This window comes from Strongylocentrotus purpuratus, unplaced genomic scaffold (genome assembly GCF_000002235.5).
Source record: "Strongylocentrotus purpuratus isolate Spur 01 unplaced genomic scaffold, Spur_5.0 spur5_scaffold_13, whole genome shotgun sequence".
NCBI classification, from domain to species: domain Eukaryota; kingdom Metazoa; phylum Echinodermata; class Echinoidea; order Camarodonta; family Strongylocentrotidae; genus Strongylocentrotus; species Strongylocentrotus purpuratus.
The window spans coordinates 14445365-14461533 of record NW_022145598.1 but is presented as its reverse complement, the minus strand read 5'-3'; the positions used below and the strand labels follow the sequence as shown (position 1 = coordinate 14461533).

Below are 16169 nucleotides of genomic sequence, written 5' to 3'. Positions count from 1 at the left end.
ATATTCATCTTGAAAAGGTAATACTGTATAACAGCCTTTGAAGGATTTTCCAAAATAATCGTTAGAGTTTACAGTGTAATAAACAATTTAAAGTTATTCCAACCTCCTCACACTGTCTACAAAAATGTTGCTGTCATTAAGAACACACCATTTTAGCAAATTTTCTTTTGAAGGTAAAATATTGTTCAGAAATTTAAAATTAAATTGCTGATCCTGTTATCTCTAATTGTATACATTTTTAACTGAAAAAACCTATTCCAATTGAAAGAGTCTGGTAATGACAATACATTAGACCTAAATAATATTGTTGACGGTTATTGAGAAACCCATGCACTCGATATTGATTATACCCTTTTTTGTAGTTATATAACCAGGAGTTATAAGTGCAATTAAATTGTCTTCCTTTCGTTGGCAATCATATAGCTCCGTTTAGTCTCATTTCACAACGCCCCCTATCGTCAGAGTCAGCAGCCATACATGTTTAATAGCCTATGGACGTTTTTTTTTTTAAATCGTTCAAAATTTATTTTTTGTTTAGACGAAAAGCACATCCATCCCGACGTACGTTATCACTAGCTCTTTCATTGGAGCCCTCATGTCTCATTGACTTTTGAAAGTTAACCCACCGTAATTTTTCAAAATAGGTTGCAAGCTCGCCATTGCCTATAATACACATGTGAAACAAGTCGAACTTTGGACTCAGTCTGCCAAGTGATTGTAAGATTATAGGTCAAGCACACGAAGGATAAGAAGCATGAATTATCAATTATCACTTCTGCTATGTTCATTATGTCCATTTCATCCAACCCCCCACCGTAATTTTTCCATTTAGTAAAAGCAAACATTTTGCCGAGTTTAGCAAAAACATGAATATTCATGAACGGTCAGACAATACAGCCTTTTAGTACGTAACGTATAGTGAATGGGAAAGGGCGATGATCCGTCTAGGAGGTAGAGGTCAGTGTTTTGTGTTGGCAATGTTCACGCGAGCGAAAAAGAGACAATCGGAGCAATATGTAATGGTATATTCTAGATCTCATCTTAATCAAAAGATATATTGCCTAATCCGAACGTGATTTTTGTAGGCGATATAATTGCGTATTTACATTAATTCTTCAAACCCCGGGTTTATTTTGTATTACAAGTTCTTTGCGATAGCCTCTTTAATTCTTAAAGAACGGAACCATATCCCCCCAGTTATATGTCATTAGATACGCACAACTAGATTTGTTTACATCACTAAAAGGAATCATCTTTACCTTTTCTTATGATATCCCATTTGACCATCATAGTAGAACGATAAAACCAGCACAATCAGAATCGATTTGCGCACAAGGGTAGGATATATTCATCAAAACAATGACTTGCAATTCGTTTGTAAATCAAGTTACTTTCATTTGATTCGTTTTTGTCTCATTATGGACTCTTATCTCAATATACGTTGCAAAATGAATAAAGAAAAATCTTGAATATCATTTATCTTTTTCGTTTGATTTCTTTTTACTTAACCTTTATTTATTAATTAATTTATATACGTAACCGTGCTATTCACCTGTACATGTGCTTAACATAATAACATTATTCATGACTTTTGTGCACATACTACGTTTGGTAATACTCATTTAAAATCCTTAATAATGACTTGAGGGGTGGGTTATACCAATCATATATATTAAGGTCGTAACCCTCATGTACATAATGACTGTAACTCAGTTTCAAAACTTCCTTGTAAACTAAATCGGCCCATAATAGCTGACTGTGTGTCAATATGGATGTAATGATAGTTATCATAATACAAATGATTACAATAATAATAATAATGATAATGATAACAATAAAAAAAATAATATTAATATGTTGCAATATCGCATCACTGGCGACAGGCATGCGAACATATTTATCATAGGATGGCAAGTGAATATTTAAATGCAAGCTACGCGATAGATAAAAGCAAAGAGCAATGATGTTGCACGTCGGATTGAGTCTTAATCCTAACGATAACCGTAACCCTAAACCTTAAACTCAGCCCAAACCATATTTAACCACATCATTAATCACATTTGTAGGTCTACTAACAATAGGGGTCGTTTCTCGAGACCGTCATAACTACAGGGTCAACGACATCTCGACGCTGTCACTCAACTTGTCCGCTGTTTCAAAAAACTGCCTTTGCCAAGATGAACGACAACTCCCCCGACAAAAAACATGCCGCGACACCAAATATCATATCTCAAAAGAACAAAACATCAAATTTTCATTTGGTCTAGCGACAAAAAAAAAGGCGTTCATGTAAGCACTAATTTGATCATACAAACTGTTCTCATAAAGTAATACCGTGTAAATACATCGGTCTACCATAGAAAAGTCGGCCAGGAACGAACAGTCTGTAATTACTGACCAATGGAAATGATAACAATTTTCGTGCAGTTATTTCTCTAGATATTTTCCATTTTCAAGCATGAATTGAATTTTTCTTTTCATTATCTTTAAGTAGAAATGCAATTAGGGCATTATTTCGAGTGAAAATGGGTTATGTTTTTCTTTTACGTGCACATTTGCATTCGCTCGTCGCCAAAGTAACACATATACACTGTCGCTCATAAAGGTGGAATCTGTTTTTCTTCCCCAAATTTATGGAATTATTTTAAAAATAATTTAAAAATAATAGATCTAGATAATTAATATACATTCTCAGATTTAATTGAATAATAATTTGCCAATGTGTGTTTTGCGTGACTGCTAAAGCATGTATATGCTACTATGCTAATCAACTGGGGGACCTATGCCCTTAAGTCATACATGACAGTAATGAGGATTAATGCCCCACAAAAGGGCACTAATATAGCACATTGACACGGTGTTGATCCTGTGGCCTCACAGTAACGAAGCCATTGATTTGTCACTGAACCATGACTGTACGCAGCGGGGGCTAGGGTAGGGGGCAGTTTTCATAAATAAAAAAATAAATAAAAAATGCAATAAATGTTCAATAATTTATTGCATTTTACCCCGGTCCCCAACATAAACAAATCCTCTGGACGGCCATGCATTATGGCTCAAAAATGGACCAGAAACGGACAAAATGGCGCCTGGATGGTTATGCATGAGTGATTTCGAAAATCGAAAAAGTAGGTGACCTTGATGAGATGCTAGAGACTATGCCTATGAAATTTGAAAGGAAATGGACATGATGAAAGCACCTAACTAGGAATAACAAGCCCTATGTGCAAAACGAATGCGATTCCCTGACGATAACAAGGAAAAGAAGAAGAATATTAATTAGGAAGAACGTGAACGAAAACAAGGCAATGACGATATTCGTCATTGCAATTATCAATTATCACTTCTGCTATGTTCATTATGTCCATTTCATCCAACCCCCCACCGTAATTTTTCCATTTAGTAAAAGCAAACATTTTGCCGAGTTTAGCAAAAACATGAATATTCATGAACGGTCAGACAATACAGCCTTTTAGTACGTAACGTATAGTGAATGGGAAAGGGCGATGATCCGTCTAGGAGGTAGAGGTCAGTGTTTTGTGCTGGCAATGTTCAAGCGAGCGAAAATGAGACAATCGGAGCAATATGGGGGGGGGTGGGCTGTTTAAAACGGTGGGAACATGCATACGCGTACCCAAAACAACACTGAGTGGTGGGGGGGGGATTCGATGCGATAATTTATCAAATAATGACATTTTACTTTTTCACAAAAATCCCTAAACATCGGTTCCATTTTAACAAAAATACCATTAAAAATGGGTCTGTTTTCTCAAAATTTCCAAAAATTCCCCAAATTTCGAGTTTTTGTATGGAAAACAACCGAAAAATCCCCCAAATTACCCTAAAAAAGGGAAGTGGTTTTGAGGATTTTCCGAGGATATTTTTTCGGGGATGATTGTCCAGGGGGTTATTATCCTGAAACACCCGGGGACAATTATCCACTGAGAATAACCCGCTTAGACAACCCCCCCCCCCCCCGAAAATTACTCTCCGAAAAAAAATGCTTTTATTAAAACCAAGTCATTATCATGCACGGTAGACGTCCCTTTTAAAGATACACCCACAACAAAAAGTGAGTCACCCTTACTCAAATTGATGAGTCACTGGTTTGTCCGTACAGCGAAACACTTGAAGGATCATGTGAGTCACTATGACTCGATACAAATGAGTCTTATTTATCTAAGAGACTCATTTGTATCGAGTCATAGTGACTCACATGATCCTTCAACTGTTTCGCTGTACGGACAAACCAGTGACTCATCAATTTGAGTAAGGGTGACTCACTTTTTGTTGTGGGTGCATCATGACATAGACCCCCCCCCCTACTCCCTAGGCCTATCACACACATACCATACCATGCCAGAGTCACTGTCCACATTTGCAATGGAAAATATATCTTAAAATATCACATTTTAGCGATGTAATCGGTGGTCCCGCTACCCGAATCTGAAAAATCTACTTTGTACGCACTAAATTAAGCCTTAACTTGAGATTTATTTGTCACCCATACTGTCACGAAACAATCTTGAATTAATTCGTTTTACATCAAATAACAAGGATCTAGGAGTTTCGTTGTATAAAATAATGATGCAAGATCATGCATGTTTTCATTCGACACGGCTTCGTGCGATACAGTAGAATCTATATATAGTTAAGTTACACACAGCCTCATCAACTCGAGTGCGGATATCGTAAAATGAACGCATGCATCATTTGTATAATAATCAGAAGATTCAGCCCACGAATCCAGTCATACAAATCATCGTATGAATAATTATGCGTACCAATTTTTCACTAGCTGCAGTCAAAACTCTTCTGAATCCAAGATATAAGATGGCGACGTCGCGTCGTCGATCGGGAATTCAAATATGGCTCGAGAATGCGCATTTTGGATGACGTCACGAAAGCATGCGCGCGCATGCATACAGCCTCACTTTCAAGTTGACTCACTTTTTTCTTCTAAAATGCTCTTATGTCGATCTTGACTCATTTTTTACGACCATGTGAGTCAGTCGAAGCATTTTGCAAATGCGTCAGCTCATGATTGACACACTGGTAAAATATAAATGAGTCAATAGAGACTCATTGGTTGTTACTAATGAGTCAATTTACACCTGACTCACGAAAATTATGCTTAAATGTGTCAAATGACTCACTTTTTGTTGTGGGTGATGTCCCTTTTGCAGCCAACATCAAATTCTGTAGAACTTTGCAAGAATTATGAATATGTCATGTATGTCTTATCTGTGAAACTTAAACGTTAGCAGTGTCCTAATATTCAAATTATGCAAGGAAACCCGTTTACTTGCTAGACTTCAGTGTCAGACACTATTGAGTGACTGGCTGGACTTTTTTTTCTTCTTTGATAATAACATATATAAAATGAGCTGTAAAGGGTACATGAGCATTTGTCTACATCAATAACCCTCTTCTTGTAATGGCCAAAATTAAACTGATTGAATCTTTGCGCAGCATAAAACGTACGACCATTCTGTACAATGGTCTTAAATCAGACTATTACTTACTGGCTCTATAGCTCCTAAGTCGATTTGACAACTACTAGTTGTTATATACCTCACTTAAGAAATCCAGCCATCTGATTGGTCGAAATTGCATTCATAAACTTTAACTATTCCTGTAAAATTCCCGGTAAAATTCCAGACCCATGTAATAGTTCAAAAAAACTGTTCTAAAATCCCAGTTACCATAGTTACTGGGAAAATAGTTCAGTCTTGGTGAAATACCCATCGGTCTGTAATTTCAATACAATTGAATCTCGATCGATCTTACCGACAATTTTATCTTGCATTGTTGACATGAAGACGAAAATAAACTTCCAAAAACAACATCTGCCGATAGATCTTGATCTAAGTTCGTGCCAATGCATTGAAAAAGTAAAAGAAGGGCCCGTTTAATGGAGCTGCCGCGAAGCATCCAGCACGCGAAGCCGTTTTTAATCCATTTTAAAGTATAGATCAGAGAAAACAACAAGGTATGTTAGCAGTGCGCAATGGCCGATCGGTCTAAGGCTGTGATTTTAGTCACATCATCGTTGGTACGCAAGAGATCGAATCCCATCTTAAAAAAAAAAAAAAATTGTTAGTCTACTCTCAAAGATACACTCATAAAAATAAAACCGTGCAGATAAACTAGATAAAGGCCAAGGTGGTGTCATAAGTTGACTCTTTTTGGGGTGGACATATAAAAGTATTAATGACTGCTTTAATATTCGAGAAATAGTTTTTTTTATACGCTCTCGGGAAGGTTGCAATTGGGCTATTGCCCTCGGCACGCCTCGGGCAATAGCACAATTCTAACCTTCCCTTGAGCGTATAAAAACAACTATTTCTCTCAAAGCAGTCATTAATACTATAATATTTTCCCACTTAAAGACATCTTCATGTCCCCCTTTTTTCTAGAGAAGTTCTAAATTAGTATTATCTTTCAAATGCCGTTTGAATTTAACCTTTTCATGTTTTTGGCCTGCAAAAGGGACACAGTACCTTTAATAAATAGGGGGTAATTTGGGGGGGAGGGAGGGGGTAATTGTCCCCAGGGTGATTGTCCTTGGTTGACCTGGTGGGGGGGGGGGGTAATTGTCTTAGAGGGTAATTTTAGGGGTGTGGAGTAATTGTCCTCGGGGGGGGGGGGGGGGGTTAATTGCCCTAGGGGATGGTTGTTATAAGGGGGTAATTTTCCGGGGGTGATTGTTCACATTTTCTTTGGTCCTGATACGAATGTGTGTGTGTGTGTGTTTATATTATTGTGTGAGTGGGGGAATGTAAAACGCACCCCTTCCCAACAGTTTCTGGTAAACACTGTGCTCAGAGTGAGCCGTTAAACAAGACTTGTTTACAATTAAAAATACTTATACTATCGCTACTTTCGTATTCGACCGAATTACTTATATATATAATATGTGTTGATACTTTAATGGTACACTAGATATAGACTCTAAAACAGCATAAGCAAATGTAGGGCCTATGCTATACTCCGTTATAACAAAAACAAAGAAACGAAGTCATGTTCTATACAATTGTATAGCAACTATGAAAAAATACTTCCGTCTAGTATATATGCCACGATTCCGGGTGTATCATAGGTTATATCCGGCACTGGTGGTAACACCAGTCTTGTTAAACGGGGGGAGAGACAGGGCACAGAGGTAGAGATGAAACACACAATAAAAAGAAATCGCAGAGTCACCAACAGTCAAACCTGTCTATTAATGTCACCCGCAGGAAACAAAAAAGTTGACACTATTGACAATTATAGGTGACCACTATAGATAGGTGGTCTTTAAATTAAGATAGCCACTCATACAGGTTTGAGTGTAGTTCATACAATTGGGTAAGGGTAAGTTCCTAGCCCCTCAATTCCTTGGAAATTTTGTGGAGCAAACATTGCCCTCTTTTGTGCCCCCTGGCAGCGTCTTATTTGTTCGTACCACGGCGAGCCCAGATCGAGCTCGCGAGGGAAACCTGCGCATGCGCACTCGTAAAGGAAACCAGCGCATGCGCACATGGAATCCGGTAGGGTGGTCAATAGGGTGATAGTAATTATACAAATCAAGCTGTCATCAACTCAATTGGCAAGGACAGCGTGTTACTAATAACACTTTGTAGTTGACTTGAGGGTTTAAGTCTGAATTAGTGATGAACTATGCCCGAGGACATTTTTCACAATTGCAACAAAAAGCTTTAGCACAGTGCTACAGTATCTAATGTTTTGTTTTGTTTCCGTAATGACCGGCTAATAAGAATAGGGGTGCAAGTTCAGCCTTAGCATTAAAAGGACGGACAAACGATATGTATCCGCGTTGCCCTCATCGCTACCATAATTTTATGTCGAAAGAAATTTCAGGAACTATGCCCGAGGAACATCGTACGCATAACATTGTCATCGAATGTAAAATTCGGTAAAAAATTACAAATTCTGAAATAGTGATGAAGTATACACCAATTATGATAATCATGTAAATTTCCGGCCACGCCCTCTCCACTGTATTTAAATTGAAATGGATACATTATATGAATGAACATACGTTTTTGCCATGATTTTATCATGAAAAAGTTAGTTTTAGTTTCCAATAAACACACAATAGTATTTCCTTCTCTGAGACTAAATTATTAAAATGTCCTAACATATTCCTTATCTTGCTCACTCTCTTTGACTCCCCCTCCTTTCTTTCTGTCTTTCTCTCTCGCGCTCTCTCTCTCTCTCTCTATCTATCTCTCTCGCACAAACAGACACAAACGTTCTCTGTCTCTCTCTTTCTCCCTCTTTATTCTCTCGCTCTCTTGCTCCCTCTTGTTATTTCTCTTTCTTTCTTTCTCCCTCTTTTTTTCTTTCTCTCTTTCTCGTCCACCCACTCCCCTCCAATCGCTCTCCATCCCTCCTCTTTCCCTCACGTTGTCTCTTCTTCTCCTCCTTTTTCATCGCGACATACCATTCAGATCACTTTATCGAAGAAACCAAAACACATCGATAAATTGTATGCAGCCGTGTCACCAGATATTTATTTTAAGGTCTGGTACATGAATATTAGGGGGATCAAATTATGATATTGTTGCCCAACAGATGAAACATAATAACAGGAATAGCTTGGTTCGTGAAAACTCACTTTGTATGATCTCCGATATATAGGGGCTGGTGTAACAATGATCAGATGATTCGTGTGAACATGCCCATAGGTTATTATTACTGAAGTTTGCTTCATGAAACTCTTTTATAAATAAAAGGTTATGTTCTGGTGTTTAAAAACATATCTTTTGAAATGGCAGTAATTTGTTTATCAATGCTCGCGATCTTTTGAATGCGAAATGGATGTATTAATATGGGAAAAAAAGCCTTTCACAAGATGATACCTTATGACAGGATGATAAATATAAACTCAAGGTTTGTCGAAACATGTCCAATCACAACAATGATGACGTCATTGTTATGGAGAAAAAAAGGTTATACAAAACGTGATAAAGTTCACGAAAAAAATATCGTTAACAAAAAATCAAATCAACCTTGAGGCATCGGTAATTTCACTACCTGATTGTATATCCCATAAAAAATCATTGTTCACTATTAACCTGTACCCACATTGCAAAAGGCTATTGAAGTTGCGATTCATTTATTGTTTACGTCAGCTCAGGGGTCATTTCAATACACTGTTGTATATTCTAAAGAGATCACGTTCAGATTACGTAATACACCCCTGTACGTCTTTGTCACGTTCAAACATTTCAGGTGACGTACAATGAGAGCCTCTGGTATTGCCACATCTTGATTTTCTTTCGAAAGTAGTTGCGATCGTCTACATTGTAACCATGTTGAGGTGTTTAAAAATATCAATCAGCTTAGATACGAGAAAGGGTAAACAAAAAATTTGCTGCAGAAACCTCGGCATCTCTGGACTTAGGCCCAGCAGTCCAGAGGGTAGTTGCTACCGGGGTCGAAGTATTCCGCAGTGCACTGGCCACAGTTGTACATTCTGCAGCGCTTGGTGCTCTGTGCATCGGGATAATTTGGGCAGCTGGACGTGGCGCATTTGTCTTTACAAGTAGTCACAGCGTCATCGAAGGGACACTCATCTGAGAAAAGATATGAAAGGAATGGAAAACTTATATGGAAACCATGAATGTTTTTTTTAAACAAGCGCCATACAAATGCTGTGAATCATAATCATCATCATATGGAAGCCATAGCAATTCTTTTTGAGAAATATCATAATTATAGAGATGACAGTGGGGGGAATTGACAAGGTCAAACTTTTCAATGAAGTTGTTGTTGGTGGGGATGCTGGTGATGAGGGTGGGGAGGAGTAGACGGAGGAAGGGGAAGAGGCTGAAAACAATCATTACGAGGATGGTGGTGAAGATGAAAATGATAATGATGACTTGACGTACAGAAAGAGTACTGCATGCTTGAGCAGTGATACAGAGTCTAGAAATTACATTTTATTGATGCTCCTGAACGTACACTTTAAAGAGAAGGTTGAGTTCTGGGAAAAGGTGGAAAAAAACTTGTGAACGTTATCACTTTATGCAAGTGTGTAGGTTCATCAGATAGAATATGCTCCCTAAATATCATGGCTCTTCAAATGCCTTTTTAATCTAAATATGGCTTGTAACATCATACGAATCGGGACGGATTTTTTTCGCCACATTTTTGTGTAGTCCCGTATACATGTTTCTGTGTACAGTGCTTGTAACTTTACCAAGACTGGGCCAAATTTATTATCATTTCGACGATTCCAGAACCTTGCAGTACACACCAATACTTATATGCTAGATGATCAACCTTTTCTGATCGATTCCACAACGTTTCTTTCACAAAGCAATCGTATGACTAGAACTCAACTTTATCTTTAAATATATCGTAATGGACTGCATAGACCTTGGAAGAGTATAACACAAAGGAGAGCTAACAAAACAAAAAAAAAATAGAAAAAAAAATGGCAAGACAATGTGATGAAATGATGTCATACTGTGTAGAGAATCGATTGGATACAAAATTAAGAGCCGAGATGAGGACAAATGTATTGGGAGGGGCCGAGGGGTAGGTGATTATGTCAAATTTCAAATGATGGTGAATGTTATAGAAATAAAAACAAAAACAATGACAACAGCTATACAGACAATCGGAAGAGTTAGAAGAAGAAGAAGAAGAAGAAGAAGAGGAGGAAGAAGAAGAGGAGGAGGAAGAAGAGGAGGAGGAGGAGGGAATGTTTCTCTTACCACAATCGACTACCTTGTCCCCATCATACCATGCAGTGCCCCCTCTGCAATAATCGACCCGACATTCCGCTTCCGGGTAAGCCCGACAGATGTCATCCTTGCACGGATTTTCGTGGCAGTTTTTCCCCGCTGTGAATGTTTCATGAACACGATAAGTATAATCATATGTATATATTTAACCCGTTGACAACTAAATACTCATATTCCCCATAACATTATTAACTGAGCCACCCGATTACAGTTGAGAATGGGTTAATGTCCATATCGGGAAAGTAGTCTCCCATTGTTTGACTTTAATAATAAACATATACATAATGCAGACGAAAACACATGAGATTTCATTAACACAATAAAACTGAGTGATATTGATATTCTTATAGTCAATTGCATCAGAAACTTGATTAAAAATAGCATGTTATAATAATGATAATTTATTTGTTTGTTGTTGATTTTTACTCACACATTGTTTCAAATAACAGAATAACAATGATAGTTGCCTGCACTTTTATCCATTCAAAGGCGTTGAATATATGTATGCAGTATACAATAAAGAATGATGACTTTGAGAGTGAATCCTTGTAGATCCGTGAAATTAGGGATGAAGATAATTCACTGAAATGCCAAGAATTTTCGTTACCATTATTTTTCTGAAACATAGTTACTACAGACCATGTTCAAAATAAGCATGTTCATTCACTCTTCGAAACAGTCTACGAAAAAACTTTAAAATTCTTAGAGTGTCGGACTGTTTCAAATAAAGTTAAACCTGTCTATTAAAGGTAATACAACGTTTTGCGAAATTTTGAAAATTGGGTGGATAGTGATTGTTTACAATTCTGATATATTTGAATGCCCCTGTAGATGTTATAAAAGCACTAGAAAATTTAGCCCCTATTCACTTCTGCTTTCGAGAAAAATTGAAAATGAATATTTACCGGTGCTCCCGGTAAATTTAGATAAATTTCAAATAGTGCCTACGGCTGTACAACGGTAGCTGCGAACATGAAAATCTCAGAATATGTAGTTGTGATATACAATTTCCAAACGGGAATAGCTCATCGGTCAAGAAACATTGTTTTATAGCTTAATAAATATTCTTGACCTTGAGAGGGAGCTTATCAACATAAAGAGTTTATCATTTACAATTTTATATCTTTAGACTCGATTTCAACCGCGATAACGATCACTGAATATTGTAGGATCGCATATGCTTCCAATATGTTCATTTGAACCAAATTTATGACCCCATACCAAAACTTTGTATTACCTTTAAGGCCAGCCAAGGGAAACATATTAAGTAGCCACAGTAGAAAGGTTGCATATTTGAAAAGGTTCGTCAGCATAAATTTCCTTCTACAGTGAGGCAGTACGGATGCCCACTACAATATACAGGTGGACTTTATAGAGAGGCGGCCACTAAGGTAGGTTTAACTGAAAAGAGCGTATGTGCATAATACTCGCTAATGCCCAGTAGTGATTCGAGAGAGAGGATTAGGGTGGAAGCTCCACACCCTAACCAAATGTTAGAGATGATCTTCAGCAAAAATGAATTTAAGCGACCGAGGAAGGAAATGTAGAAAATGTTAACAAGTACCCTCAAGCCCCCGTCCCCAGCCATCAAAGCCCCCAAAGCTCCCCCTAAACAAGAGTTTTTCTAGAACCCCCTCCTACTAACGCCCATACCATGCTTACTAAACATGTGTCTATTGCCAAACTCACCTTCTGCTAGTACAGCCAAGCCAACACACATCAGAGCAACGACAACAGCCTTCATGGTGATTGTAGATGTATTTAAATAACACTGATCATGCAAACAGCTCGAATGATTTTGATCTCTTTGCTATTGCTTAGCCTCCTTTTATATGTTTATAACACACTGTTTCTGTCCTCTCAACCTGGTATTAACACTTAGAATTTGATTTATGGAACGTTTATCATCCCCTCATTAACCTGGATGATTTATATTCGGTACCAAATCAATGTATTTTGACAAAAGAAATGCTGGTATCATTCAGAAGGAGAATAGTAATAAGATTTTCGACATTTGCTTTTTAATCATCTAAAACTGAGTGGTACTCGAGCGAACGCCGACTGAATGAGTAAACAAAAACATTAATCGCTATATTTATTAAAGTTTATTTAAAGCATCCAACATCAACACAAAGATCAAGTGGTATTAGCCTGCGATGTAAAAATAAAATTTAGATCGTTCTTGTCCTTAATTGATTTTGGAGATAATGATAAATCATAAAAATGGCACTTGCTGTCATCTTAACCTATAAAAGGACTGAAACGTAATAGTTTGATTTATAATGATTTGTACACTTTTTTGTGTTGGTTCTAATATCTTAAACATAATTTAAAATAATGACAACTGTTTTCATTTGAAACAACAACAAAAACATTATTCTGCTTAATTTTTTTTATCATCATATTAGTAGTAGTTTTCCGTTATATTTTCACAAAAGTTACTGGTAAAAATTGGGAAAAATGAAAACTACTACTTATGATGATAAACAAAGTCAAACATAATAATGTTTTTGCCAAATTAAAAAATTTCCCAGAATATGTTAGAAATGCCTAACCTTTCATTTGGAATGATTTATTACAGTGCATTCATCTGTATTAAAACCTTGTATTGTTTATTAAAAAAACAGCTGAAATATATTAATGTGTATACTAAATGGGATTAAAATATGATGCTCACCTGTATTACACTGAGATTCTTGTTCCTAGTTTGTTCTTTCTTACTTATTTCATTTCTCATATTCGATGGTTTGTTTATATTTATTCTTGACATATTTATAATTATCTTTATATGTTTTTTGTATTGGATATATATATATTGTGGATTGAATAAACGAACGAACGAACAATATCAACATCAAATTTGTAAATATTGGAGCCATCCTGATTTTCATTCTAAGCAGCTAGGATTCGTGTGAATGACTCTTTTTTTTTTTTTTTACATAGAAAAGATTGAAAAATAAAATTTTGAACCATAGCTTTGTTGTGTTTTTATTCCGTAATTGAAAAAATATATTAATAGTGCAATTATCTTAAACTAGTAAGCTTGAAAACGTACATTTATAATACTTTAATTTCAGTTTTAATATGCAATAACTCGAGAATGGCTGCATGAGCAACAGAAGTCAAACTGGCAATAGCGAAATGCATTTAAAAATAAACTTGAGAAAATTTATGTTATTATGATACATATATGAAGAAACCAATCGAGGTACAAAATATCTTTAAGTTCTACATGGTATATCCAAATACTGCGTGCACGGGTTTTGAGGAGTGTAAATGCTAGTTTCAATCTTGCAACAGTCATATGAAATGTACGTTTTGCAAATACAGCAACACAATCAAGTTGCCGCGATGCTTCTCCTGTGCCACATACAGTCAGACACAACTTCTTAAGAACCGAGCACAGGTAAATACGACAAAAAAGGCGTATACCGCACGGTGAATATACAGCCCCCAGCGATAAATGCAACGCAATGTGCACAAAATGCATGGAGACATTATTTTGCTTGCAGCATACTGTTGAATTATTGTTTAAATTATACAAAAAATACTTTTGGTCAAACATCTTCAAAGTCCCGTATTATTTCGTCATATAACATGTCTTTCAAATGTCGATCATTTGAAGGTATTATATATATATATATATTATATAAAACAGTATTTTACCACTTATTACAGGAATACATTAACCCTTACTGTACTGGGCTATTTCGAGCACTCTCTGACTGGGGGGGGGGGGGGGGGGGGGGGGGGGGGCTGGGAGGTCCCCCCCCCCTATGATCTCGGCTGTCGAATGTCCGATGAACGCGAAAATTTGCATGTTTGTATATATTTACGTAAGGAACAAGATGGTATAATTATTTTTTTCTTAATATGCAACTTGTTGTCGTTATAGCCTAATTAATTATGCAAAATGCTAATTGTATGCATTTTACAGAAAACTCTTGAAAATGTATTAAATAAATGTTTCCTTCATCTCAAATTCATGAGTTTTCATTTTTTGATGATATTTGAAAATGCATAGGTTAATTTGCATGAATTATGAATACGCATTCATGAATATCAAATCTGGAAATATATAGGGAACTAGAATCATTACAAAATTTGTCAGACTCCACTTTTTGAGTGTTGAAACTCATTATTCATATGAAACTTCTTTTCTAACACAAAATAGTTATTTGATGTAATTAATAATGATAATTTAAGCAAATTTGATGCGATTTTCAACTATTTATTTTCTTATGTATTTTATTGTTTTTTTAATTTCTTATGATATCTATTGTTTTATTTCTAATGTATTCTTCTGTTCTGAAATAAATCTAGTTACTTTGAGAAACATATAAAAGCAATTAGATATCAATTCATATCTTCACATTTCTGCTTGTACATGAATATATGCAATTATAGCACTTTTTTGATGATATGCGCATACTAATTGTTATGTAACATCTTACAGGTATATCCGATTTCGACGAAAATGGTATCAAAATGTGCGTAAGACTTGAGGAAAAAAACGACAATTTAAAATTCCAAGCTGTTGCGGCGCAATCTCCGAAAATGTCGAGGAAGGGGGGGGGGCCTCCCAGCCCCCCCCCCCCCCCCAGTACAGTAAGGGTTAAGGAAAGGTAGTGATGCAAGCTTTCCCCTTTACCTCTTGTACTGTACACAATACCTCGCATTGAACGTTCTTTGCCGTGTTATGTGAGAGTGACATTGTACAAAAAGTAATCGTAAAAAGAACAATCAAAATCACAACGATCGAATGAAATCAGTGAGCCATTTTTTTATCGCGACAAAAAATAGAACGGCCCGTAATACTATACTTAAAAACAAAAAAGCAGTAGCCAATTATGGAACATGGCTTCGTAGAGCGATGAGTATACTTCCTAAAAAAGAATTGTGCATATAAAATTCATGTCTTCATGAGATAAATATAACGATTTAAAAATAAATAATTATAAAAAGGTCATAATAAAATGTGAAGAATTCAATGGAATTATGTGATCAATTTTCCTCCAGGATGATGTAACCATCATCTTCGTTATCATCGCAAGCTTTCACTGAGTCTGCAGAGTAATACACATGAGAGTCGGGGTCTTCTATGACAATGTACCCCTCTTCGTCGGTACTTCTGGCCGAAAATGGAGCTCGGATCAGGCCTCCATCTGGCATGTCCGGGTAGTTGTAGTCATGGTCCAATGAGCTGTTCTTCAAAGGAACGCCCCGGAATGGGACGAGGTACTCATGGGATATTTCAGAATCTGCCGTGGTTGCCGAAGACACATTTTTGTCAGGATCCTCGTAGATAACTTCTCCTACCAGGGTCTCAAGAGGGTTCTTCATTGAAAGATTAGTCCCCGAAGCACTTTTATCCCGAAGGCCTCCGTCTCGAAGTTGTTCATTAGCTCT

General features: G+C 36.7%; 1 protein-coding gene across 1 annotated transcript; it reads right to left on the bottom strand.

Annotated features, from left to right (window-relative positions):
* Positions 1-8497: 8497 nt before the first annotated feature.
* On the bottom strand, positions 8498-12520 carry LOC100891896. Its single transcript, XM_003730435.3, has 3 exons — positions 12450-12520; positions 10731-10859; positions 8498-9584 (listed from the first exon to the last, which is right to left on the bottom strand). Exons 1-3 carry the CDS (start codon positions 12502-12504, stop codon positions 9409-9411), a joined length of 360 nt encoding a protein of 119 aa, XP_003730483.1. The 5' UTR covers positions 12505-12520; the 3' UTR covers positions 8498-9408.
* Between the last annotated feature and the right edge of the window lie 3649 nt (positions 12521-16169).

Coding starts and splice junctions, on each gene's coding strand:
- LOC100891896 (XM_003730435.3), bottom strand. CDS start 12,504: ATGAAGGCTGTTGTCGTTGCTCTGATGTGTGTTGGCTTGGCTGTACTA. Junction 10,860..12,449: donor CTTGGCTGTACTAGCAGAAG/GTGAGTTTGGCA, acceptor AAACATTCACAG/CGGGGAAAAACTGCCACGAA. Junction 9,585..10,730: donor GGACAAGGTAGTCGATTGTG/GTAAGAGAAACA, acceptor ATCTTTTCTCAG/ATGAGTGTCCCTTCGATGAC.